We start from the raw sequence: 27,832 nt of genomic DNA, 5'->3' as shown, positions 1-27,832 counted from the left end.
TTGTTGGTATATTTGTTTTTAATGTTCACTGATTTTAACTTTTGTAAACCACCCAGAGAGCTTCGGCTACGGGGCGATATATAAATGTAATAAATAATAGGGATGTGCTCCGCTTCTAATCGGACCAGCAAATTAGAAGCGGAGTGGGGGGCTTCGCCTGCCCTTAAGGTGGAGGCGAAGAGGATTGGGGGGCCGGCGGAGCATGGCGAAGAGGATCGAGGTGAAGGCGGATCCTTCGCCTCGATCCGGAGCTCCGCCAGAAAGGTAAGTGGGGTTTACTGGGCCCTGCCGCTGTCACTGTCGCCCATGCGGTGACAGCGGCAGGGCCCGGTAACCCCCCCGCCCTCCTCTCCCTTACCTGCCTCCGTCTGCGGTCCGTCGGCTTCTTCAATTGAGCCCGCGGTTCAACCAGGAAGTCTAGGCCACACTTGTGGCCCAGACTTCCTGGGTGAACCGCGGGCTCAATTGAAGAAGCCGACGGACCGCGGACGGAGGCAGGTAAGGCCCCCCTCCCCCTTGGTCCCTTACCGGGCTCTGCCGCTGTCGCCGCACGGGCGACGGCGGCAGGGCCCGGTAACCCCCCCGCCCTCCTCTCCCGGCCTTACCTGGCGCCACTCCCCTCCACTGCGGAGCTCCGATTCGGAGCCGGAGCTCCGCGGCGAAGAGGAGCAGAGTATGGGCGGAGCGGCGCAGAGCGCCCGCGGGGTGGAGCGGGGGGTCCGTGCACACCCCTAATAAATAAATAATTTGCTTTCATCCTACTGTTGCTTTTTAATCATATTGGGTTTTTTTTATAGTGTTTTAGATTACTTGTGTTTTCTGCTATTCTATTGAAATAATAAGACATCTTGAGTATATTTGATATAGAAAGGTGGGGGATACATTTTAAAAATGAATATAATACAAGAATTGAAGGTACTATGATAGAAGCATAGATCTCATGGACTCCTTTTCTTTTACTGACCAGGTTCGGACATCACAATAAACCACAATGCATTAAATAAACCATAATGGCTTATTTAACCCATGGTAGGTTACCATGTCATTTGTTGGGAATTTTTTAACCCGATGGCTTATTTGCCCCCAAATAACCCATGGTCTGCAGCGTGGTTTATTTGACCCAACATGAGTTATTGTGTCATGTGTTGGGCACTGTGGGCTAATTTCCTTGCCTACAGAGTCATACGGCAAGAGCAGTTCAGATTGCTGCCTCTCTGCACCTCGTAGTCTTCAGGGCTGTTGAGAACACATTAAAATGACTGAGCCAGAAGTGTCTATGGGGGGGTTGGAGGAATGAGCAAATGTCTATGACTGAAAGAAGAAATAAAATTTATAGAAATCAGGCTTGATCAGAGCAGAAGAGTGAAGGTAGATGGGATGATTTATCGCCTCTATTTAACAACAATGTTTCAGGTGGGAAATACAAATTGATACGAGCGCAGTGTCCATGGGGGAAGTTTCCCGGTTGGGCTATGGGGAGCACATTAAAGCAACTGAGCCATCAATGCCTATTTGGTGCACCATGCAGGATTTCCCCTCCTCTAGGGTAATTGTGCAGGGTTTTGATGATGCATCAGGTGCCTCTTGACTAGGAGAGGCTTTGTGTGAAGTTTGGTCCCAGTCCTGCAAACTTCCAAGGGTTTATTTGTGCCACCCCTTCTTCTGATGCACACTTGAATTTTGTTCCTTGTACACCCCACTACAATGTAATGAATGGGTGAAACAGGGCCACTGCTCAGGTGGGAGGGCTGCAGTGGAACAGATTAGACACTATATCTTAATAAGCTCTGCAGAGTCTATTTCAAAAATAAGGTATTGTGAGTAGTTTATTAAGCCACCATGGCATAAAATGATGTCTGAGCATGACCACTCTTATAATTTCAAGCAAATTAATTTAGCAGGGTTTTGCACTGCTACAAAATTTTTACATATAAGGAAAAAAAGTATCCACTTGATTAGCGATTATGGCTCTAGATAAGGCAAAGAGGCAAGCGTAAGTTGATCAAGACAAGGCACGCACTTATCATAGAATCACGGAACAGTAGAGTTGGAAGGGGCCTATAGGGCATTGAATCCAACCCCCTGCTCAACGCAGGAATCCACCCTAAAGCATCCCTGACAGATGGTTGTCCAGCTGCCTCTTGAAGGCCCCTAGTGTGTGAGAGCCCACAACCTCCCTATGTAACTGATTCCATTGTCATACTGCTCTAACAGTCAGGAAGTTTTTCCTGATGTCCAGCCGGAATCTGGCTTCCTGTAACTTGAGCCCGTTCTTCCGTGTCCTGCATTCTACGATGATCGAGAAGAGATCCTGGCCCTCCTCTGTGTGACAACCTTTCAAGTATTTGAAGAGCACCACAAAGCACACGCAAAACCATACTGGAGTAAAAGGAATTGTATCAGGCCGCTGCTTGCTTGCTTCCTTCTAGTCAGGACGGTGTTGCTGTTTGGCTGGCAACAGCCCTGGCAGCAGGCTTCTCTCTCCTGTGCACAAGCATTCTCTCTCGCTTCTCTTCTCGGTAAGTAAAAGCAATACCAGGCATAGGCAGGCTCTGCTGTGTTCACCGTCCGTTGCCAATGAACTTTCTCCCCTGCCCCAGCCTTGGTTAGAGCCCGCATAGGGTACACTGTGCAGGTGCAAGCAGAAAATGTTTAAAATTAGTAAAATGATTGGCTTGGGATACCCTTCATGAACACTCCCATATAACAAATAGCTATGCCCTGATTGGTTCCCCTGGACCCATCAGAACAAAACTGGGGGCATCAGGCAGAACATTCCTCTGCCTTCAGTAGAGTCTATGTTTCTTCCCCTCTCCCCCTAGAGCAGCCTTCCTCAACCTGGGGCGCTCCAGATGTGTTGGACTGCATCTCCCAGAATGCCCCAGCTGGGGCATTCTGGGAGTTGTAGTCCAACACATCTGGAGCGCCCCAGGTTGAGGAAGGCTGCCCTAGAGAATATTCTGAGGGAGCACACAGGAGATGAGGAGTGAGCGGCTTAAACCCCACCAGAGGAGACTTAGCGGTTTTAGCTTTCTTTGCTAGCTTTTTTGCTGTTGATACGGTAAGAGAACGCTTCGATGTCGAGGGTTCGGTGCGTGACGCCGATGTCGAAGGTTCAGTTGATATCGAAGCCTGTATGGGCGTGGTCGAAGTAGCCATAGTTTTGGGTTTGTCGACCTTTTGGAGTGTTTGTTTCCAGAGTTCAACTTTTGTTTAGAAAAAGCTTGGCAGTGATGACACGTTTCGACTACGTGTGATTCGCCAAGGCACAGTAAACAGAGTGAGTGTCTGTCCGCTACAGGTAGTTTGTTGCCACAGCGGACGCACTTTCGAAAAGGTGCCTTAAGGGCCATGCAAGATATAGTAAGAGAGAAAGGAAATTTTTAACAATTTTTTTTTTTTTTTTTTTTTTAGGAAGGAAGATGAAGAAAGAAGGAAGAATGGAGAAGAAAGAAGAAGAAAAGAATATATATATATACAGGTGACTCAGCTACTCAAACTTTTAGGATGAGGAGGAGAAGCATTCCTGCGAGGCAGCAGCTAAGGCGGTTGCAAAGGAACTGAAGGGAAGGCGGGAACATGCGCAGTCATGCGCAGTGGATGGTGGGGGAGGTTCCCGCCAAAATTAACGTTTCTCAGCTAAGAGAAGTATTTCCGAGGCAAAGCTCAGCGCCAGCGCAGAGCCCATAGTGTGATGCACAGAGACCACGAAAAAGAAAGAAAGGTATTAGCGGCAGTGGTAGGTTTTAGTGTAAAAGCACAAAAATCAAGTTATTTTATAATGGTACAAAAAGACCAATCAAAAGACCACTTTGTCTTCATCTGACCTCCATCACGGATCCTAATATAAAACGGTGTGTTCTTACCTTATATATTTTTAAACATAAGCATTAAAAAGATTATGGGACACACTGTGCTGATCCAAAAAATTCTTTGGCTTTGGTACGAGTTGGCCTCTATGAAGGTTAATGAATGACTGTCTTGGGAATTTGGAGTGTCAGATCCTGCCCATCTGCAGGAGGTTGTAGAATTTAATTGCCCAGTCTGAGAGCCTTGGCCCAGAGGCCTGAAAGGGGAATCATTTTTAATTTGCCCACTGGAAGAGAAAGCAGTTTTGAGATTTGGAGTTTAATAGCTACACTACTTAAAAGTATATTTCATTCCTATCACAACAGAAATGGTTATCCCTCAAAACCTGAATTCAAAAAGTAAAAGCACTCTATTTATGTATTCCCAAATCCGTATTAGTCTAGTACCTTTAATAGGGCAACTCAAAGATCACAAAAATATGCATGCTTTTGTGATCTTTGTGACTTTTGAATTGGCCTAATAAAAACCTTTGCTTTTTGCTTAATATTTCTGGGCCCACGGTATGCTTTTTGACATGGTGGCTCATTGATTGGTTAAAGTTTAAGTTACATACGGCCAAAAGCTCAACGCATTGTAAGTACAGCCAGCATTTCTTAATACAGATCTTAGTCACCACCTTCCTGTCAGAATCCTGGCAAGCGAACCAAAGCATGAACAAAAAAATGACGTTCTTTGGGTTAAACTACGTATTCGGATTTCAGAGGCTGGCTGAGGCATAACACTTACAAAACAAGTGGTGGGGCAAGGGGCATTTGCAGGGGAGAATAATTAGGTGAAGGAAAGATTTTTTAAAAACTCTTCTGCCACCTGCCCTATGATTCTCCCTCGCAAATGCTCTCCATTCTTCATTATTACAAGAGAACCACAGTGTTAGGAACTCTGTGTTTTCCTCAGAACTTCTAGAAGAAATGCAATGCATATAAAGGAAGCAGATGAAAGCATGCTTAATCCTCTTTTGCACTTTCATACCACTGAAGAATAGGATAATCAAATTAGACCCTACATTATTGTAACACAGCTACTTAAAACCATCCCTCCCCCAACTTGGATAAAGTTAGAAAAATGGGTAGTGATTCAGCCCAGAAACCTAATATTTTACGATACATTTGTGTCGTTAAAAATAAAAAAAAGATGTCTACAACTCAAAGCTTATTTTCCTGTGGTTACTTATGTAGACAGGATTTTTGTGGTCCTTTCTGTGAAGAAACAGGATTTCTAATAAGCCACAGGAAATAATTTCTCAAGGTTAATATTCACTATCATTATTTTAGGCAGCACTGTGCAGTCTGGTATAGGTCACATTTGAGTTACATTTGTTTTTTTAGAGAGCTTTCTAACCACAAGGTTTGAAACCTCTGGATTTTTTTCTGGGAGGAATGATTGTATCTATGTGCCACTCCATGGTGAAAGCATGAATTTCAGGTACTGACATTTTTGTGTGCTGCAAATCCATAATTATATCTCCTTGTCGTCATATGGAGGGGACATTTATATAATCTTCAACGAACCAAAGAATTAAAGACTTCTATAAATATCAACATGCAAATTCACCCTAAGTGTGTCTTTTCAATAACTGGTCCACTTGATTTGGTTGCTCCTTTTCAAGGCATTAATGCAGAGGAAGGATTCTTAACCAAGTCACTAATCTTATTTTCTCTTAGTAAATTAGTCTCTTAAGCATCAGTGAAAGGGATGTGAAAATAGTACGGCTCAGACATCTGTCTGTGACTACAGCTTCGTCTGTTCCTTTAAGGAGAACTATAGGGAAAAAAGAGATGGTAGAATCTGCTAGTCATTTCCTTCGGAGGTGAAATAAAACCAGAGTGTGTGATGATTACAGATGTTTCCAGCAGACAAGGTCATGTAAGTAGCAATACTGCAGCACTTGCAACGTTTTCAAATGGGAAAAAAAGCAATAACGAAGTTTGGAAAGGGCCATAGTTCAATGGCATGCAAAAGGTCCCAGGTTCCCTTCTGAGCATCTCCAGGTAAATGGAGCCTTTCAGGTAGCAGGACCAGGAAAGGCCCCTCCATGAAGTAGACAATAACAGTGGGGGCTGGTGGTTCTGTGATTCCATTCTGGGTTTCAGTCAGAACCAGCCAGAATTCTAAAGGAACTATCCAAGGTACTGAACCCATTTGGGGGGTAGGGTTCAGCACCTTGGACAGCACCTCCAGAGTTCTGATCGGTTCTGACTAAAACCCAGAATGGAATCACAGCCCCACCAAATTCAGAACCACCAGTCCTTACTGGGCAGTAGACGGACCAGTAGACTTTGTATATTTACCTGTTTTAAAATATAACTGTAATTTAAATTGATTTCACATTTACTACTTGAAGCATCCCTGAAACATTCTGTATATTTTGCAGTTCAGTAGTGGGGAGTATTTTCTTATTGTTCTCAGTGATAGAAACTTCACTTTTTAAAGAAGCCAGTAAGTATACAGTTGCTCCACCCATTGTAGAATAAATGTACTTCTTGCTGAAACTAGTTTCTTGAGTGAAAGGTCACGCTGTAACATACCAAGGAAATAGTAACTATTTGCCAAGGAGGAAAACACAATCCGTGGCCAGAAAATAATACTTATTATTGAAGGATAGTAAGAATAAGATGGAAAATGTCATTTTGTTTTTGCATAAATGAATTTGGTACATTTACTAAAACTATAAAATCATAGCATAGCTTTAAACTGAAAACTGGAGCCTCTCATACATCATGCAGAGGGAAACCCAGGTTTGACCAGAAAGTACACTCAACATAAGCAACATCCAGGCTTTGAGCCTTAATTAATGTATGTGTTTGATACATATCTTTGTAAACATGTGTCCACCCTTGCTCACACTTTACATTTTAAGTGTATCTACACCAGTTAAGCAAAAGGAGAAGGTTCCACAGAACAAAGTGAAAACAAACAAATGCAAAAAGCACTACGAATCCTAAAAGGTGCTTGTGAAAGTGAATATATTTGAGTCCAAACAGATATAAGTACCTCAAAAGAATTAGAAATATATCAATGGAATAGGAATGTGGAATTTCTTTAGAGAAGAAGACCAGAACTGTTTCTTGCAGAAACTTTCAAAAAGAATGCTTGGGTTGCTGCTGTGAACCAAACATTCTTTTTGAAGAACGCCACTACAAGAAACAGTTCCTAGTGTTTTTTGCAGTTGTTATCATTTTGTACACCAGTTAAGATATGAAGTGTATATAGAAAAAAATGTAGTATCTGAGAGCCCTGAGTCATTGTAATTTAAAATTAAACTATTCTGCGCAGTTCCTGAGATCTGTCTTTTATTTAAGCCAGTTGCTTAAATGGCAGTGGCTCTCCGGGGATTTTTCCAGCCCTACCTGGAGATGCCAGAGATTGAACCTGAGACCTTTTGTATGCAAAGCATGTACTCTACCACTGAGCTATGGCTCCACCCCAGACAAACAAACCATAGTCTGTCTCAGTTTCTGACTCAAACTACTGTTCTGGTTGTTTCCGGTTACCCACAGACCTAGATTACCGTGACCCTTAGGCAGGAGTGAAGGGTAGGGGAGAAAGGCATGCTACTTTCCGTTATTTGACAGCTATTCGGGGTGGTGGGGTGGGGAGGATTGTAGACATGGCCAAAAGGCTTGACCAACTTTAAGCCATCCTTCTAGCCCCATTACATTTTGTCCAAACTATCCAATCTCACAACACTTTCCCCCACCCTTGGACCATGTCCTAGGCTGCCAATGATATTGTTTAGTTCAAATTGTACTAAATGTCAATGGGGAAGTTAATTTGGACATGCTTAGCTTGTAACATATTCTTGTATTGTTGGATATCTAGCTAGAAAGCCCAGTGCTTTGATCCAGATCAATGGATAAAAGAGGAATCTGAGTATCAAGATATGCTCCACTCCTTCTTAAACGAGAATGTGACGAGGAAACAAGCAATTGCACTTAAATCATGCGTTAGTTATGCTGTTCTTGAAGCATCACATATATTTTGTTTTCTAGAGTGAAGACACTGGTAACATTATCCATTACCGTGTCCTACAAAGAACATTATGCCATCATGGGACAGTACCGTTGTAACTTGCATCTACGTTCTACTCAGCACTTTCCTGCTTTTCTTTGCGGTCTTTGTCTGTCTGTTTGTTCTTATCTATGCATCCAACCTTCTCTTTGGAAGTAAGAATGCTGGCTGAGAAACCACTAAACACAAATGCAAGCCAAAATTTAAATAACATTATCCTCACGGTTATCGGCTTTTCTGCAGAGCATGTAAATGTTCCTCAGAATCTTATATAACATCATTGCATAACTTGGAGAGTCTGTCTATGGCTTGGTTTACGCATGCAGCAGAATAAGATAATAACTGTAACTACTTCAAACTGAAAGCAGAAAATGCCATTTTGGAGAGTTACCATCCGAAAGCTGAGCGTGGCAGGAAGTTATTGGGCCGGGTTTAGGGAAAGCATTTTGTAGCTGTCTTGTCTAGTTTACCACAATGATTTTTATACTTGGGAGAAGCAATTTTTGGATTCAGCAGGGGACACGATAATAGTGAAGATCTCAAAAGAACTCCGGCATGTGAGTGTGTCTCCAGATCGTTGCACATGGATCCAATCATGGCACATGCCCAGATATGCATACCCAAATCCCACCAAAACCTATGGTATACAGGCATGCATAACAGGACATAGGACTGGTGAAAACTGAAGAATTAAGTAATTTATTTTAAAATCTTACAAAATGACTCAAAAGGTGTCCCAAGGCAGCATGAAAAGCCATTAACCAGACTGGGGGAGGGGGACCCACAGCACTTCCATAAGAAGAAAGAAGCTTTCCAGAAGGGTTTGTCTGGTGGCCTATACAGGCACTATCCTGTGGAAGGGACTGAACAGAGGCCATGAAGACTAATTTAAGATAACCTTTTCCTGAATGAGATGAAGATTCTGCTCTTTGCAAGTTCTTTTCTTCCTGCCTATGTAGAGGGAGGAATTACAATTTATAAATGAGATAAAGACGCCCAAGTTCTCCTCCATAACGTACAGTATCACTTATCCATATCATGGTGTCAGCTGATTCTCCACCACTGCCAATGATGTGGAACAGGGGTAGAAAAATGCAAAATGTCAGCGTTTCCCAAACTGGTGCCCTCCACATATTTTGGACTACAACCCCCATCAGCTCCAGCAAGTAAGGCCTATTATCAGGCATGATGGTAGTTGTTTCCAAAACATCTGGGGAGTATGGTATTAGGGAAGGTGGCACTGTGACAGTGTCACTACATGGATTAGGTTTTCAGCAACATCCCTCTGTCTCATCAATCATCTATTTCTGCCAGCAGTTTCATTGTTAAAAGTCTGTTATCAAGAAAAAATTTATGTGCATGTACACATAACGAATTGAACAATCCTGAAAGAATTCTACTTAACTTACCGAAATCAGATAAATTCTTCAAAAATAAATAAATAAAAAAACCATGAGTGAAAATCAATAACTTGTAATAAGCAAGCAGAACTGTAAACATCATCTTGTTGTATGCTTTATTCCTTCTTTGTAAATTCAGGTTTCCTTAAAGCTCTTGCTCATTATAGAGGAAAAACGAAAGCCCAGAGCCTGAGATTCAAAAATTCCATATGATACAATATTTGTGTTATGTTTCCTTTATTACATAGTTGAAAGTTCATGTAAATATTCTTCAAAAAATCGTTCTATATGTCCAACCGTGTTTTATTATACAGCACTGTATCCAACAGTGAACGTTGGCTTCAACATCACCGACTAGTGGTGTTAAATTGTGTGTAATACTGGCCAGAAGGAAAATTTGCATATACTTCTTCGTCAAGATATGTTTGCCTGGAAATAAATATATTTAGTTAGTAAATGGTTATGACCTATAAAGCCCTATATGGCTCGGGTCCAGGTTATTTGAAAGACCGTATTCTCCCTTATGAGCCTTGCCCGTGCTTTGGGATCTTCTGGAGAAGCCCTTCTTTCAGTCCCACCATCTTCACAGGAGCGCTTGGTGGGAACATGGGAGAGGGCCTTTTCGGTGGTTGCTCTAGTGCTCTGGAACTCTCTTCCTGGGGAAGCTAGGCTGGCTCCCTCCTTGATGGACTTTCGGAAGCAGGCTAAAACTTTTTTGTTCCAGCAGGCCTTTGGAGAATAATCTGGCCCTCCATCTATGTTAATGTCTTATAATTTTGTTGTGTATTTTATTTATTTATTATTTATTTATTTATTACATTTCTAAACCGCCCAATAGCCGGAGCTCTCTGGGCGGTTCACAACGTTTATTTTAAACGTTTATGGTTTTGTTACCCACCCCCAATGTATGTTTTAAACTTTGTAAGGCTGCCTTGAGGCCCAGCATTGGGCAAAAGGCGGGATACAAATATAATAATAATAATAATAATAATAATAATAATAATAATAATAATAATAGTTGCCTATTTAAGATAATAAAAATATAGCTATAGATGTATACTGAATGTATGATGTTTTTTTTTCTAGGATTGTGCGTCAAACCAATATTGAATATTTTCTCTAATATGTGACGTTAAAATGGCACAAAAACACCAGGAGTATCTTCCCATACTATAGGCAATCGTTAGAAACCTGTCATTTTGAAGAAGTCCAGCATGTTTGTTTGTTTGCCATGCACATCATTATGAAAAATTGATTAATTTAGTGTAAGTAAATTTGCTGCAGAGTTTCATTAGGCTGAGCATTTTGGATAATGTGCAACAAAATTTAATCAAAATAAATAACTGTCTGTCCCTTGTCAGGCCAGGACAAGGCCATATTAAACTCTGGTTGTCTCTAGGTTGGGGTTGCAAAGGTCAGGGATTGAAGCTGGAGAGGCTGGAAGATGGAGCCTAAAAAACAGCAGGGAGGTGGCATTGCTCTATTGATCAGGTAAAGAGAGAAAATCAGGGTCCTCATCTTTAAACCAGGCCTGACTAATCCAGAGGTTTTATACTTGCCTGCCAATTGCAGGTGCTGATGTGGAACACCCCTATTCCTTTGTGAGTCTGAAGAGGGGTCGGAGTACATGCAGAATACATGGTAGCTCATCAGTCTGGGTTCCAGACTCAGCCCATGAGGTTCCTGGTAAAAGCCCCGGAGTTCCTGAACTCTCCTTACCTTGCTTTCTGTTCCTGGGAGAGCTGTGCATTCATATTATCCAATGCTCTCCGGAGCTCTCGATTCTGACGCTGCTGATGACGTTCATAAAGCAATGCTGCCCTGGCTTCCTGAATGCGCTTTCTGTCCCATTCGGCATTTCTCTGACGGTCTTCTTCTTCCAGCCGCTATGCCAAAAAGGGAATACGTGTTATTTCTTCACAGCCAGCAATGAACAGAACTGCCCCAATCAAACTAGGAAATATATGTGCAAATGATGCTGTGTATACTTTCTCCTTGGCTGGACAGCTAGCCCGGAACCAAGGAATCACATTCTCTGCAACAGCACCAACCATTGGGAGGAAAGGTGCGGAGAGGACTGAATCCAGTCCTCCACTCCCAAGTTCAGCTCTCAAAACAGATCACACACAAAACACACTTACACATGACCCACGGGGCCACAGAATTATTTTTGTGTGGCCCTCGTGTTCTTTTTAGGCCGAGTTTTCACAGTGGAGGTAAACCTATGACTCCAGGTGGGACTCAAATAACTGAATACTCAATTCTGAAAACAAATAAAATCCCTTCACATAGAAAGCTAGCATGTCAGAGAGTAAGGCTATATGTACTACTATTTTGTTGTGACAGAGCATTTCCCTCACAAAAGGTTGAAACGTTGTCACACACAAGAGGGCCAGGGTCTCTTCTCGATCATCCCAGAGTGCAGGACTCGGAATAACGGGCTCAAGTTACAGGAAGCCAGATTCCGGCTGGACATCAGGAAAAACTTCCTGACTGTTAGAGCAGTACGACAATTATCTAGAGAAGTAGTGGCTCTCCCACACTAGAGGCATTCAAGATGCAGCTGGACAGCCATCTTTCAGGTATTCTTTAAGGTGGATTCCTGCATGAGCAAGTCTCGTGTGGCACAGAGCGGTAAAGCAGCAGTTTCTGCAGCTGAAACTCTCCCCACAGCCTGAGTTCGATCCCAGCAGAAGCTGGTTTCAGGCAGCTGGCTCGGGTCGACTCAGCCTTCCATCCTCCCGAGGTCGGTAAAATGAGTACCCAGTTAGTTGGGGGAAAGGTGATAATGGCCGGGGAAGGCAACGGCAAACCACCCCACTATAAGGCCCTCCAAGAAAATGTCAGTGAAAGCTGGCGTCCCTCCAAGAGTCAGTAATGACTCAGCGCTTGCACAAGAGGTTCCTTTCCTTTCCTTCCTTTCCTGCATGAGCAAGGTGTTGGACGCAAGGGTCATAGAGGCCCCTTCGAACTCAACTATTCTATTATTTAATAATAATGCGCCTCCAGATACAATTAATCCTTTCCAGTCTGGCTGTCAACCTGGTTTTGGAATGGGAACTGTCTTGGTCATCTTAGTAAATTACTCGTGACCGGAGGCAAACAGAAGGAGTGCAGCCCTATTGATTCTCCAGGACCTCTTAGCAGAGTTCACCTGGGGATATGCTTCTGGGATGGGGATTGGTGGTGCTGTACTGAACGGCTCCATTCATCTCTGACAGACAGAAGGCGGTGCTTGGGAAGTACTGCTCCTTCCTGTGGCCAGTGGGGTTCTGCAGAGTTTCGTCTTGTCCCTCATCCTAGTCCATATCTACATGAAACTGCTGGGTGAAGTTAACCAGGGATTTGGGAGGGGGGAGGAACCTTCTGAATCCTGAACGATATAAAGAATAATATAAGAGGAGCTAATTTATAAAAGTAATAAATTAAGTTAATACAGTGGCAGCAGCTTTAGCCTTTCTGGAAGCAGAAAAGGTGTCTGAGTAGAGGGGGCATTTCTGGATCTAGGTTTGAAAAAAATTGCTCTGGAAGGCAAATTCCACCCCTGGGTTTCTACATGTCATTATAAAGCAATAACAAAACTAAACATCTGGTTGGAAAGAGAATATGCCAGGGTTACCCTTTTCATTAGTTTTGCATGCCAACTTTACTGAGAATCTAGCTACGGATATTTGGAATTATCAAGGAGAGAATCATAAAAATAATGAGAAATAACAGAATGTTGAGTGTCAGATCCTATTAAATCATTACAGTTGATGATAGGGGCAGACTGGGGATATACTTGATTCCAAAACAGAGTTCCCTGATTTTCATTTAGAAAACCAACGTAAATATCATATACAATGTTTGCTTCTCTTGGAAAACAGCCAATAATTATGGTGGGCAGTGGTGTTCGGAGCCGAGTCTGCACGCCTGAAATTGGCAGTCCTACCCTGATTTGAGTTCAGAACAGTGCTACCACCGGGCTTCCCTCACAGTCCCTGTCACAGGCAGATAGGCTGTTAGTTCACCTGCCCACCCGGTATTGCCATAGCTGGTTTGGCAGCCAGATAGAATATGGAAGAAAGGTGTGCAACTGGCATTAAATGTCAGCGTAACACAATAAAATAATTGCCAGACAGTATATGACTCCACGGAGACTTAACATATTACCTAATGGTTGGTGTTGCAATTATGGAAGAGCTGACATGCTGCATGTTTGGTGGGAATATCCATTGGTATAGAGGCTTTGTACAAAAATCAGGACTGTGATTAAAGAGATAACAGGACTTGAAACTGTGTTCAATCCCATAATTATTCTCTTCGGACATTTAGAAGAGGTAAGATCAGAACAAGAAACAGAACATATTATATATTGATGGCTGCAAGGATTTAAATAAAGTAATATTTGGGAAAGGCAAACACACCTACAATTCTGGAATGGGAATTTGAGGGTTAGTTTTTAAATAATGTATTAAATTTACTAATTGGATGAAGATTGGGGAAGGGAGTTATTTATTTATTGCATTTATATCCCACCTTTCCTCCAAGGTGCTCAAAGTGGTGTACATGGTTGTCACCCCACAACAAAGCACACACTTTACTCTCACAACAATCTTGTGAGGTAGATAGTGACTGCCCCAAAGTATTCCAGTGAACTTTGTGGCTGAGCAGGAATTTGAATCTAGCTTTCCTGTCCTAGTCCTACACTCTAACTGCTACACACACTGGTGTGTAAAAGAATTAATTACTCCAATTTTTCTTTTAACATTCTAGTCAACATACTAAAATAATGAGAGTAAAAGCTCCATCACACTGGGGGTTAACACGCTCCCTACCTTCACTTCTCCACCGGTGTTTTCCTTCTTCAAGTTACTTCCTCTTTTCAAAAGAAGAGGAAGTACAGTACGAGCACCAGGCCCATTGAGTCCACTGTTCTAATGGCACTGCTTCTCCTGCACACAGCAGGGGAGAGCAGCAGTTCCAAGTTTAAAAAACATCAGACTTAATGAGGTTTTTTTTGTCATGCAAGGAAGGCCAGAAGGGGCGGAAGGCGGGTGGTAGGCAGACAACATCATGGGAGGGACCTGAGCAAACTCCATGAGTGCCCAGTAATGAGCGTGCAATAAAACGCTCGCTGGATGGAGCTTTGAGAGTATAATCCTACTGGATTGACACTTTATAGTCAGGGGGCTCCGATCCGTGCAGGATGGGATGCGCAAAAGGAGCAACCGAGGCCTTTTCGTCACTCTGCCTTCCTTTTCAGTTTCGGCTTGAGGGGCCTCTGAGCGGAGGCGGAGAGGCTTGGGCATAGATCCACATCCTGTTTTTTCCCATGCCATAGTCCTGCGCCTAAAATGCCTGTTTCCTTCCCTCCTGAGATCGTGACACCAACTTCAGGAGGGGGACCCTCTGCGCAGGTTTCTCAGCAATTGGGAGAGGTGGCGACTGGAAATTCAGGTGGGGATTCCCTCCTCACCAGGTCATAGCTCTGTCTACAGACTTGGATGGGGAAATCCCTAATATCCTATTGCCCCTCAAAGGACCGCAGGATTGCTCTCTGAATTGGATTGAGCTGATGAAAGATTCATTTGTATTTAAGTTAAGAGAATTCTGAAATTGTCAGATTAACATGGATAAATTGTATATTTATATAGTCCCCCCTCTCTATCTGTCCTTGTTTGATACTGTAAATGATTGTAATTAGTACTTAAGAAATTAATTATATATTTTAATATAGTTAATTTTTTTAAAAAAATATCTCTTGGCAGTGACGCTGTGCATTGCTGAGGAAGTGGTGGGGTTAGAGTGGCATAAAATATTAAGTGTGAACTAGTCCTTTCTTAGAAGATTGGGAAGACTGTGCAAAATGATTATAAATATTTAGGAACTTTTTAAGAATCCCACTAGACAACAGTTTAATAAGATTGTGCTATGTTTCTCAGTGACAATATAAAAGTAAATACCAGCTTTTCCAGAACTTGTTGCATCTGAACATCACGTATTTCTTTCAGTTGGTCTTGGCTCATCCCTTTCCATCGGTCAGTAATCACTCGACCTTCACCAAAGGAGCTGAGAGCTTGCTGTGGGTTTTCAGAGAGCAGGTCTCCTTTAAGCAGATTTGAGATCTCAGCTACATTATCTTCTTCTTGTTGTTGCTTTTCTAGAATTCTTTTTTGCTGAGATTCAGCAGCCTCAAAAATGACAATGAAGAAAGCAAATCTTATAAAAACAGCAGATAATCATTACTTATTCCAGGAGAAATGTATCTTTCCAAACTGTACATGGTTCTCAATTAGTATGGCAATATATGTTCGTACTGTCTTCTATACCAGTGGTGGAGGACCTTCATGCCTCTTAATCTGAATGTCTGGATTCACCTCAGGCCACACCCACTCAATGGCCCCACTCTGGGATATTAATATTATTTGCTCTGTCACACTCTGACTCGGTTCGCACAACACAACAACCCATCGTGGGTAATTACGATGGTCGGTTGACATCTGAACCCAGACTACTTCCTGCAGGGTGGCTCTTTTGGGGGCAACAAACATGGCTTGTCCTAGGCGTTGTTCAACCTACAATGAGTTGGCCTATTGACTCAACCCGGCAGAGCCAACCCATTGTGGGTTGCGGTGATTGGGCACAGAGCCGCTTGGCAAGAAGGACGAAAACCCTTGCTGCTCTTCCCAATCAGGCCTACCCATGCTGCCTCAAGCCTCCCCACACTTTGGAGGGGTTGTCGCTTGTTCACCTTTAAAAAAAAAAAAAAAAAAAAAAAAAGGACCAGAAATTTGTGCAATTTAATTTTTTATTTTTTTTTAGTTTTGTTGGTCTTACAGAGGTGCACAAGTCTGCATTTAGGGCTGTCCAATATGTATAGCCTTGCCAATGCCCTTGTATGTTTCAGCTTTCAAAGGAAACGACGTGTGGTAGAAAAGGTTTCCTACCTGTGTACCACATTGTATAACCCTTACTCTTCATCTTGGACCTTAACTAAGCCTAAATACATGTCACTGAACTTGTGCCTATCTCCCTGTTACCTTAACTTTTATCTTCCTCTCTCACCACCCCATCGTCGAAGTTCAAATTATGTACTGCTTCGGTAGTGAGACCTTTTTGTTTATGTTACTTTATAAGATGTGAGGGCTATTGATTGTGCTAAATAAATCGCAATTATAGCTGATTTTATATAAAAAAGAGTAAAATCCAAAATAATTTGCTCTTAAACATAAAACGGCTTGAATGAGAGACATTTGAACATATTGTAATAATTGACCTATGCTGTTATTTTAATTCGAAATGTTCATTAATATATTATTTAAAATATATTATTTAATTTGAAGATTTATATCCTACCTTTTGATTGCATGACCCTCAAGGCTTTCAGCAGATTGCAATAATATAAAACAAATAAAAACAGTAATAAAACACACACACACACACAACCCAGCCCCCCTTAGCCGTGTGGCCAATGAATGGGGCCAGAGTGTGCTTCCTTTCCATTCTACAGTCTGAGGATACCAGGTCTCTACAGATGCTGCTTCTAAGCCAATGACCAGAGCCAGCAGTATATGCACAATATCACAAAATAACACATGTTCAAACAATTTCACTTTACAGGAAAAACTACTTAGTCTTTACATTTATTTTTTACTGTGTATTATCACTTATTGCGATGAGATTGACAAACTAAGTACAGCACAAAAGGTTTTTTAAAAAGACACCCCCTGCCCACAATCTAAATAGAGGCAAACAACAGGAAAAGTATAGGAAAGGGAAAACTGGAGGTCAGAGGATCTACCTTAGGAAGAAAATTTTAAACCTGATGGGTTTTCAAGTAAAATTCAAAAATAGATGGGAGTAGGTGCATATATTAGGAGCAAGAACTACAGAACGAGAGAGCAAAGACAAGCAACAGAACAGCAAGTTTTAAGTTTTTAAAGTAAGAAGTCTAGAAGGACATAGTGAGCACACAGGAGAATTAAGATAGATAAGGAAGAGCTAAAGAATGCAAATGTTTAGAAACCCGATTAAAAGAGCTAAAGAAAGGTGACCCAATGTAGGGCAGAAGGAACAAAGCAGCATGAGAATAAATGAGAACCCGAAGTAATCAGATGGGGTCATGTGACGCACGCTCAGCCCCATCATTTACTGCCTTCTGAAAATGAACTAAAATTAATCTATTTTGTGTATCTTCTGAAGCCAATCTGTGGCTTACTGGTTTTGCTCAACTATGAAAATGTTTAATTTCACTGTTTTTTTGGTTTTAATTATTGTATTTTTTTTTACTGTAAACTGCTTTGTAAATCCAATTTTAAAAGTGGCCTACAAATACAAGTAAACAAAACAATAAAAGAAAGAGAAGCAAGATAGGAATGTGGCAAATCAAAAAGTAGGGAAAATATAGAGAACTAGAAGTCTAAGGATATGGAAGTATTAAAGATAAGAAGGATAACATTTGACAAAATTTACTAACTGAAGATGACAACAGTTAGCAGCGGGCATCTTAACAGAAAAAATAGAGGAAAGGGAACAATCAAAACTCATCTACAAGTACAGAATTCAGAATCAAAAAGGAAGTGAAAAAAGAAGGCAGATGCAGGAGGACGAACTAAATGTTCAATGAGACTCAAGTTTTTTAAAAAATGAAAATCTGCTTGTGACAAAGCCAAAGTTTCAAGCCCCACTATCTGAGAATTCTTATGTCTGTCAAGATTCCTTCTTCCACAACAGCAAAGCAGGCAGCTCTTGGAGTCCTTGAGCTTTGCCTGGATACACAAAGAGCTCTGGCAGAGAGGGAAGAAAAAACCTCAAAATTTAACCTCCTAAAGCTATAGCTATGATCTCACCCATGGGTTGGTTGCTCCTGTCTAAGCTACTTGGTTAATAGAAGGGCGCTGACTCAGGTCTGTCTCTTTATTAAATACTGGAAGTCTGAATTCCCACGTGTTCAGTCCAAGGGTAAAAATGTGAGCTCTACTGCCTTTCAGCGTCTTCTACCTCTCAAGGGAGGTGAGTGTGTGTCTGTGTCACACTTCTCATAATGGGAGTGTGTCTCTCTTTGTCACACAGCTCATACTTCATTAAACCCCATTTTATTTTGGAGGGAATTCTGGAGTTGAGCCAGAATAAACCGATGATTTAAATATCAAAAGGTCAAGCAAGTCAAATATCAAGCATCACTATTGTTGGTTCTGTCTCTTAGTGGAATCATTTACCAGAAAATACGAGATAATTATTAAGTCATGCAAGAGTCAATTGGAATGGGAGTTTTCTCACAAACTTGGAAGGATTTTATCCCCAATCTAAATGTGATCCCTTCCACTACCCTAAAAAATCCTCTGTTTTTATTCCCAGAACAAAAGATTGAGCATTTCTAAGAAAAAAAAGGGGGAAACTAATTATTTCCGTGTTTGATGGATGCCTTTGAGTGAAACTCAATAGCTAGTTAATAATGGGGAATTGTTTAATCCTGGAACAGCTCTGAAAACATTTCGGAACTATAGTCTATTTCATCCAAAAATGTCTTCTCTCCTGAACTATGGTACATCATTCAAACTCTTCAGCTAAGGTGTTTGTAATAAAATACTTTATCGGCAGCAGTACGAAGTACAGCAAACTTGCACCTCCCAGCATTCTCAAGAGATACAAGGCAGATCTAATTTTGCTTGTCCTATATAAGAAGGTCAAAGAGTTGAGAACAAACACATGTTTGTGGACACCTGCATGCCCACCGAATACTATCTCAACACTGTGAAATAAATGCCTTATGGGAAAGCTAACTTTTGCTGCCCTGTAAATTAAAATCAGGTATCATATAGATTATGTTCCAAAATGAAAAGAAGGAAAAATTTTATATCTAATTCAGACTTAATAAAGGCTTGAAATCTAGTGCAATATAAGGCCCAGCCAAATATAACAGATCCACAATTGTGTATATTTGCTGTATCAAATAGACTTCCATCATATTAATATTCTGTTCATCCTCTAGGGAGCTCAGAGCCATATAAAATAGAGCTATCCTCTTACGCCATCACAGTAATCCTGTAAGGGTAAGCTGGGCTGAGGCTTGCTAATATACACCCAGGGACCTTCAAAGCTGAAGGAAGATATGAACTTGGTTTTCTGAACCAAGTTCAATACTCTGTCAAGTAGACTTCAATAAGTCAATGCCTTCTTGGTGGTGATACTTAGTCCCTTTCTACACCTAAGGATTACCCCAGGAAAATGGAGGGATCGTCCCTGCCTGCTCCCGGGACCCCTGTGTGTCATTTGCTTGCACAGGGATGATCCCGGGACGATCCCAAGAAAAAAGGCAGGTGTAGAAACTGCCTTAGATAAATATCCTGGGATAAAGTATATCTGTAGAGGACATTAAAAAAACTTCACAAATAACTGAACTGCACAGTTATTAACACTTTGACAGTCTCTTATTTTTTGGACTGTATTATAGAAAAGTTGGAAATAATAATATAACTTATTTTACTTTCCCCCAATAATTAATATTAATGTACCAGAGCTTTATTGAATTCCTTAGTAGTGACACAAATGGCTCGTCTTGTTTCTTCATCTATTCTTTGAAGGTCCATAGCCTTTTGATCAAGTTCCATTCTGTGTTTGTCATGGAGATCATCTAAATTGGTGAAACAGAATCAGATATGCATCCAAATGTCATAATGTAAATTGATATCACCGGGGGGGGGGGGGGGAGAACACCCCAGTATTCATTACATATTTATTACCCCAGTATTTATTACACAGTGCGACAGTGGAACCAGTTACCTGGGGAGGTAGTGGTCTCTCCCACACTGGAGGCATTCAAGAGGCAGCTGGACAACCATCTATCAGGGATGCTTTAGGGTGGATTCCCGCATTAAGCAGGGCGTTGAACTCGATGGCCTTGTAGGCTCCTTCCAACTCTTCTATTCTATGATTCCTCTCTTCTGTTGTTTCTATCTGCTCCTCAGAGTCTATTTCATGTTCAACATATCTCTCTCCTCAGTTCTTGACTCACTTGCCCAACTCCCAATAAACCAGTAATCCACCTAATTCTTAACCCTCTTACTCCCTCTATTTGATATGAGCATTCATGCTCCATGTATCTGAATGCTGTAGCCGGAGAACTAAAGTATTGATAGGTTTTGTCCATTGTAAATATATCCTCTCCTCCACCATCAGTGTGGCCAAAGAACACCGTTACACCTGCTTCATGCACACCAACTCTAGTGGATACTCTCCCATTTTGTACCTTCCCAAATCCCCTCCTCACAATTCTAGTGACTCCTGAAAGACAAGGACAATGATGCACATGTATGGCGGGTGGGGGTGAAGAGAATACATGTAAGCCTCTGCTTGAAAGATCTGGTGTTCTCCCCAAGGCGGCAACCTCGGTTTAGGCTGGATCTTCACTTTAAAGACAAAATCACCAGTGGGGCTAAATGAGGAAATCAACTGGATGGCTATGCACTAAATGCACTTCTCATTACCTTTTGTTGGCTTGTTTTTGTTGTATTTGTAAATCTAATGGGGTAACTACCTTACCCAGTATGTGTATTGCTTATTAGGATATGTAGTTATGCTGAGTACAATTTACAACTCAATTGATGGCGCCTGCCTGTAGGGTCAAACAATTTACATACCAGTAATGCCTCTGATAGAGCCAGTTAGCACCATAAAGAACCCCATTACCTAATAGAATATAATAAATAAATAAAAATACAAGCGTAAACAGAATCTTAGGGACATGCTGGTTCACAGCGCATGCCCCCCTAAAAACAAACTATAGGCTGTACTACTTCAGACCACAGATGGGGCCTCACAAAAATGAATCCTCCACCAAATAAACCCCCCCCCCCAAAACTTCCACATATAAAACTAACATGTCAGGGAGAAATGTTCTAGTTTTCTATGTGTGGTAATGTTTTTGTATGGAGGATATCATTCAAAAATTGACAAGTATCATTCAATAATTGCCCAATCAAATTCACGATTCCATGTTCACTTATTACCTGCACATTTTTTGTCCGCCAGTGCATTCTCCCAGTCTTTTCGTTGTTGCAAAAGCCATTCTCTCATTTGCTCTTGCTGGAATTTCTGCCTATTTTCATTGTTTAAATCTTCTCCCATAAACTTCTGCAAGCCAGATACAGTACATCGAGGATCACTGTCTGCGAGGCGAGCAGGTGTATCTTTCTTTAGGGCTTGTGGGTCAGACAAGTCAAATTCACGGCGTGTTTCTGGCTTTTGATAATTTTGGCGAAATTCATTTAGAGCTTTGTTTAGAATTTGAGTGTCTCTTTTCTGTCGTTGGTCCAGCATGCAAAGGATCTTGTCATTTTGTTTCAGTTCTGCAGCTAATTATTTTTTTAAAAAAAGAATGTGTGTGATTCGAAATCCAAAAGTAATGTTTATTTTTTAAATCATGGGAGAGCAGCTTGAAGCCCTGAAGGTATTTTGGCCTCTAGTTGCCCAACCCTGTTTTAAACCATCTACTAACTTATCAGTAAAAGAGTTACCAACTAAAACTAGGGGTTAGGAGCCAAAGAACTTCTTATTTATGTATCTGGTGATTCTGTGCAGGGCTAGCCCTATTTTTAGGGTAAATGTGGTTGGCCTCAGGCAGCTGAATTTGTGGCTGGCAGATTTTCAATTATTTATTATGTTTTTACCACCATGCAGAGGAGGGAGGCACTCTGGTACCTAAATGTCTTGGGCTATCTTCAATTCTGGATGTGGCTTCCTCTAATTTCTTCTCTCAAAGAGGAAGACTGCTGTAGGAGCTACTTTTTGGAAGACATCGGGCTTCTTATGAGTCGTGACTATATCAGGTACGGTCTGCATAACCATCACTCAGCTACATGTTGTTTCAGCTCAGGCAGCATGGCTTACTGGAGGATAAAACAACCGTCAAATAACCCCACAACAGCTGAGGGTTGTTTAACCTTTCCACAAGCCAAGCAGCCTGGATTCAGACGACATGATAAACTGCGATCAGGTAGTGACTGTACATATTGCACCCAGCATGCACTGCAGCTTAAACTAAGCCACCATGGCTTGTTTTGATTGTGTGAAACGGGTCATGTGAAGAGATGCAAATAATATATGTTTACTGCACCAACTTGTGTTTGTAGAAATACACAAATGTTTAAATAGCACAGAAAGTTGGAAGATAAACATAGTTAGAGAGAAAGTAAAGCTGATTATAAGCATAGTGGCCCCATTCAGACAACACACTAAACCATGCTGCTTAACCACAAAATGGTTAATGGAATGCATTAAGGTTATTCTGTTTTTTTCCCCTATTTTATCTTGTATCTGAAATTTTCAATGGGGAGTGGTATATAAATACTGTAAATAATAATAATAATAATGCTACTATACACAAATGAGTGTTCACTAGTGTTTCTAAGATGAAGGAAATCATTCCAAGAATATGAGGACCCCTTTCTTTCTAGTCAAGTGAAATTGTCAGCATCAAGATAAGGGCGACGATGATATAAATATCCAATATGACATTCTTAAGATCGCTGGACTGTTTCTCTTTCTTTTCTTAAGTTTTTTTTTATAGCCCTCACTTCAAATAAAGTTTTGTTGGAGTTAATGATGCCTCATGTGTGAAGCTTGAATATAACACTCGTTTGCATTAGTGTTGACAAGAATTTTCTGCCACCCTGTAGGCTGCTAAATGTCATGCAAAGGAAAATGCACAGGTGTTGTAGCAGTACATGCTATGAGTGCAAATTACAATCTCATACTATTGTATAGCTTTGTTCCCACCCCTGAAAAAAATTCTGCAGACACTCACGTCCATAGAAACAAAATCATAGAATACTAGGAGTATTACTTAAAAAGAAGAAATTTGAGAAAAATAACATTGTTTTTTTGCCAAAGTACTGTATTAAAACGATTGGCTTTATAATATACCAATTGATTCATCACATGCACTCTGAGTTGCTTCTTGAATCTTTCTATCTTTGATTTGTGTGTCCAAAGCTTCCTTTTCAATCTGTAGCAAATAGAAAGAACAAAACAAATGCTGGTTCAGATGTACGTCTGAAAATACTGTGATTACTGAAGCCACACAGGGTTGACTTCAATATAACATCTGCTCTTCAAGGTATGGCACTTAGAAATGATCTACTGAACAAAGTATATATGGAACAGACAGACCATGTAACTTTCCCAAGCCTGATCCTTTTCTGTGCTAGATATAGGTTGTCATAGCAGTTACAAGGATATCAATTCATTTGTTGAACTCAAGACTTTGCTTTTGACTTGAGAAGTATGTATTGATCCAAATTACCTAATATTTGCTTTACAGACACATTCTAGACCACTAGGTACAGCGGCTTGTACATTTCCAATGGACGCTAGTGTGGTATAATAGATAGAATGTTGGAATGGGACCAGAGAGATCTCTACTCAAATCCTTGCTGAGTGCTTCATGCTTTACACTGAGAGCACATTGATTTTACATTGCTATTTCATGCAGCAAATGCACAAGATATGAATTACCATCAAGCTCACTGAGTGACCTTGTACTAGTCACAATTTCTCAGCGTATCTCACAGAGCTGTTCTGAATATAATGTGGGACAACCCTCTGAATGAAGCAGTGAGCTCTTCAGAAGATACAAATGGGCTAAATAATTTTAATCCATGTAGGATGAAATATTATACACACTTACCTTCGAATAAACACCACTGTTTATTTTATTGGAGAATAAACACCTCCAATAAAAAAAAATCTCCACCACATAAACTTATTTTTTGTTCATTTCCTGTATGTTCATTTCCATGAAAGATTTGAAATTCTCAAAAAGGAGTACGTCCAAAACATTTTGAGGAAGCATACATGTTATGCATGGAAGATATGTAACCAAGTCTAAAACTCTGTTGGATGGGAAATGTAAATAGGAATTTATGAGGACAATTACCAAATTTATGCTGCAGTCCTGTACCCCCTTACTCAAGACCAACACCACTGAATGCAGTGGAACTTACTTCTGAGAAGACATGCATAGAATTACACTCTTCATAATAGATGGTGATACGATTTTGAAGATTTCAGAAAGGAGATAACCTGATCATTCAAAAAATATTTGTGGGTATTAATTTTATTCTACAGGGTTAGCCAAATCTTTCTGGTGATCATTTATTTATTTATTTTTATTTATTTATTGCATTTTTATACCGCCCAATAGCTGAAGCTCCCTGGGTGGTTCACAAAAACTAAAACCATTCAAAGTATAAAACAATATAAAAACATGATATAAATACACGTTAAAAAGTGATTAAAAACATACTACACATGATTAAAACTAGGGTGACCACATGAAAAGGAGGACAGAGCTCCTGTATCTTTAACAGTTGCATAGAAAAGGAAGTTTCAGCAGGTGTCATTTGTATATATGGAGAACCTGGGGAAAATCCCTCTTCATCACAGGAGTTAAAGCTGCAGGAGCCCTGCCCTCTTTTATATCTGGTCAAGAGGGCAGGGATCCTGCAGCTTTAACTCTTGTGATGAAGAGGGAATTTCCCCAGGTTCCCCATATATACAAATAACACCAGCTGAAATTCCCTTTTCTATGCAACTGTTAAAGATACAGGAGTCCTGTCCTCCTTTTCATATAGTCACCCTATTAAAACATCTTTAAAACATCTTTAAAACATTCTAAAATTTCACTGGATAGGCCTGCCGGAATAGATCAGCTTTTATTGCTTTTTTAAACTCTAAAAGTCCCAGAGGACCTTTTCTTCTGTCGTCCCCAGATTGTGGAACGGCCTGCCGGAGGAGATTCGTAAAATTCACTCTCTGTGTGATTTTAAGGCAGCTTTGAAGACTAGCCTTTTCCGGCAGGCCTATCCAGATCAATGTAAAATCAAGAATTTTCAAGATGTAGTGATTCCTGTTCTAATGTTGTTCCCTGCCTCGATCCAAAGGGAGAGGCGGGTAAGAAATAAATATATTGTTATTATTATTATTATTATTATTATTATTATTATTATTATTATTGTAATAATAAGACTGTGAGCTTACTTCAGTCAGCTAAAACTAGGCTGACATCAGTTTCCCAGAGGACCTTTTCTTCTGTCGCCCCCAGATTGTGGAATGGCCTGCCGGAGGAGATTCGTAAAATCAACTCTCTGTGTGATTTTAGGGCAGCTTTAAAGACTAGCCTTTTCCAGCAGGCCTATCCAGATCAATGTAAAATCAAGAATTTTTAAGATGTCTTGAGTCCTGTAATAATGTTGTTCCCCGCCTCGATCCAAAGGGAGAGGCGGGTAATTAATAAATATATTATTATTATTATTATATTATTATTAGACTGTGAACTTAGCTAAACTAGGCTGACATCAGTTTCCCAGAGTACCTTATTTTTAAGAATATAAGAATTTTTAAGATGTCTTGATTCCTGTTCTAATGTTGTTCCCTGCCTTGATCCAAAGGGAGAGGCGGGTAATAAATAAATATATTATTATTATTATTATTATTATTATTATTATTATTATAATAAGACTGTCAAGTTGACGAATCTCCTCCGGCAGGCCATTTACCACAGGGAGTCTATTTCAAGGTTGTAGGATGAGCTTACTCGGACTTCTTGAAATACATTCATACACACACACACACACATATATATATATATATATGACTTAATACTTGTTTTTGAAGGCCCTTTAAAAGAAGCCCTGTCTCTCTCAAGACACACTCTGCCCATGCTTAGAAGCATTCTACCCACCGTGCGAGAATTTATTTGCTTCACATCAAAAGTTGAGAAACCCCCCCCCCCTCCTTACACCGATGGTCCTGATTCTGGCGTCAAACACCCGGCTTTGCCTCTGTAGCTCCCGGAAGCGCCTCCGTTGGAGCGCGGTGGCCTCGGCCAGGTCTAGACGATGGTCCTGTTTACGCATCGCGGGTGATCTGGAGGAGGCGGCAAGTGGGAAATTAAGGCTTTCTGTTTATGATTTAAGGGTGGTGGGAGCCACACAACACGCTTCGACCGGCCTCAGCTTCCCCTCAGCAATCCCTGGAGACCATATCCACCACAAAGGGTTGCTAAGGGAAACAGGCCCCGCCCCAGGCTCTTCCCACAGTCGGTCTTCTCTAATAGCACCGCGTCTTTCCCCCGGTCTTCCAATCGAAATCGCCCCGCCTGCCTCAGAGCTCTCGTTCTAAGGCTCTCGCGAGCTCTCCCCCCCGCATGGTGGACCGCTGCCATAGAAACGGAGATAATAGAGCTACGAACGCCCATCGTCCTCTTGCTTGGGACTTCCGCTCAAAAACGGAAGTGGTTTTCCACTCTTAAACTTCCAATACAAAACAGATAACGGGACTTCGCCATAGACTTGCCAAGGCTAGAGCGGCGTCATTCTGCCACCCACGGATATGAGCCGTTCATACCTTCAGCTTTTACTGGGAATTCAGCCTCTGTGTTACTTTAATTTTCATTGTGCACATTTGAAGGTTGTTGTAGGATAATTTAACAGTACAGGAACATAGAAAGTTGCCTTAGACTGAGTCATTGGTTCATCTAACCCAGTATGGTCGACACGGACTGGTAGCGTTTCTCCAGGATTTTCAGGCAGGATGCTTTCTTTGCCGCACCTGGAGAAGTGGAGTCTCGAACATGGGACCTTCTGCATGCAAGCATGTGCTCTTATGTAGGGTGACGATATGAAAAGGAGGACAGGGCTCCTGTATCTTTAACAGTTGCATAGAAAAGGGAATTTCAGCAGGAGTCATTTGTATATAAGGAATCTAGGGAAATTCCGTCTTCATCACAAGAGTTAAAGCTGCAGGAGCCCTGCCCTCTTGACCAGATTTAAAAGAGGGCAGGGCTCCTGCAGCTTTAACTCTTGTGATGAAGAGGGAATTTCCCCAGATTCCTCATATATACAAATGACACCTGCTGAAATTCCCTTTTCAATACAACTGTTAAAGATACAGGAGCTCTGTCCTCCTTTTCATATCGTCACCCTAAATAACAGGGTGTTTGGGAACCCCCTCAGAATACTCCCCTTTGCAATATCTGACCTGCTCTTCCTCAGTTTGACAACAAAAAGCAAATGGAAGCTTTGCAATGCAGCTCTTAGCTCCTTCCATGCTGTAAATGTTTTATATGTCTGTACACTTTTCTCTTGGCCGTTACATCCCTCAGCGGCTTACCTGAAATCACGACTGACACTTTATATATTTCTTCCAATATTGGGGTTAATAACCGTATATTGTTTTAGAATTTTAAATCATAAATTTTAAGTATTTGTTTGTTTTTAATAATATGTGATTTTTTTGAAATGGTCAGTAGACTTATTCAATAAAGGTATTCATTCATTCAATAACCGTATAGGGCTGGTGCTTTTTTAGTGGTGTGACTGCAAATGGGATTATAAATCACCCAAATTATAGTAGGCCACAATAATAAGGATCCATCCTTTCCCAGTGTAAATTTTTTGCAACTTCCAGGCACCAGAGAATTTGCTTAGAGCCAGTGCTATACAGCAGCACTTTTCAGACCATGTTCTGAAGGGGCCATTAAATGATAAACAATTGTCTTCCCCGAGAAGCAA

General features: G+C 41.1%; 2 protein-coding genes across 3 annotated transcripts in view; one reads left to right on the top strand and one right to left on the bottom strand.

Moving 5' to 3' along the window:
• Window positions 1-27,832, top strand: part of KIAA0930 (KIAA0930 ortholog) — a 451,608-nt gene that overhangs the window by 45,406 nt on the left and 378,370 nt on the right. The gene's annotated exons all lie outside the window — the stretch shown is intronic.
• On the bottom strand, window positions 9,381-26,348 carry RIBC2 (RIB43A domain with coiled-coils 2). 2 transcript variants are annotated; one of them, XM_063134342.1, is made up of 7 exons: window positions 26,060-26,348; window positions 23,184-23,265; window positions 21,269-21,613; window positions 19,775-19,893; window positions 15,224-15,451; window positions 10,998-11,164; window positions 9,381-9,707 (listed from the first exon to the last, which is right to left on the bottom strand). In XM_063134342.1, exons 1-7 carry the CDS (start codon window positions 26,174-26,176, stop codon window positions 9,626-9,628), a joined length of 1,140 nt encoding a protein of 379 aa, XP_062990412.1. In that variant the 5' UTR covers window positions 26,177-26,348; the 3' UTR covers window positions 9,381-9,625. The 2 variants fall into 2 exon arrangements, with proteins under 2 accessions (XP_062990412.1, XP_062990413.1); XM_063134343.1 differs by lacking the exon at window positions 26,060-26,348 and adding an exon at window positions 24,263-24,410.

Source organism: Elgaria multicarinata, chromosome 9 (assembly GCF_023053635.1).
Source record: "Elgaria multicarinata webbii isolate HBS135686 ecotype San Diego chromosome 9, rElgMul1.1.pri, whole genome shotgun sequence".
NCBI lineage: Eukaryota > Metazoa > Chordata > Lepidosauria > Squamata > Anguidae > Elgaria > Elgaria multicarinata.
This window is presented reverse-complemented; position numbering and strand designations above follow the sequence as displayed.

Coding starts and splice junctions, on each gene's coding strand:
- RIBC2 (XM_063134342.1), bottom strand. CDS start 26,176: ATGCGTAAACAGGACCATCGTCTAGACCTGGCCGAGGCCACCGCGCTC. Junction 19,894..21,268: donor GGCGGACAAAAAATGTGCAG/GTAATAAGTGAA, acceptor TCACCAATTTAG/ATGATCTCCATGACAAACAC. Junction 9,708..10,997: donor TCCCAGGAACAGAAAGCAAG/GTAAGGAGAGTT, acceptor ATTTATTTCCAG/GCAAACATATCTTGACGAAG.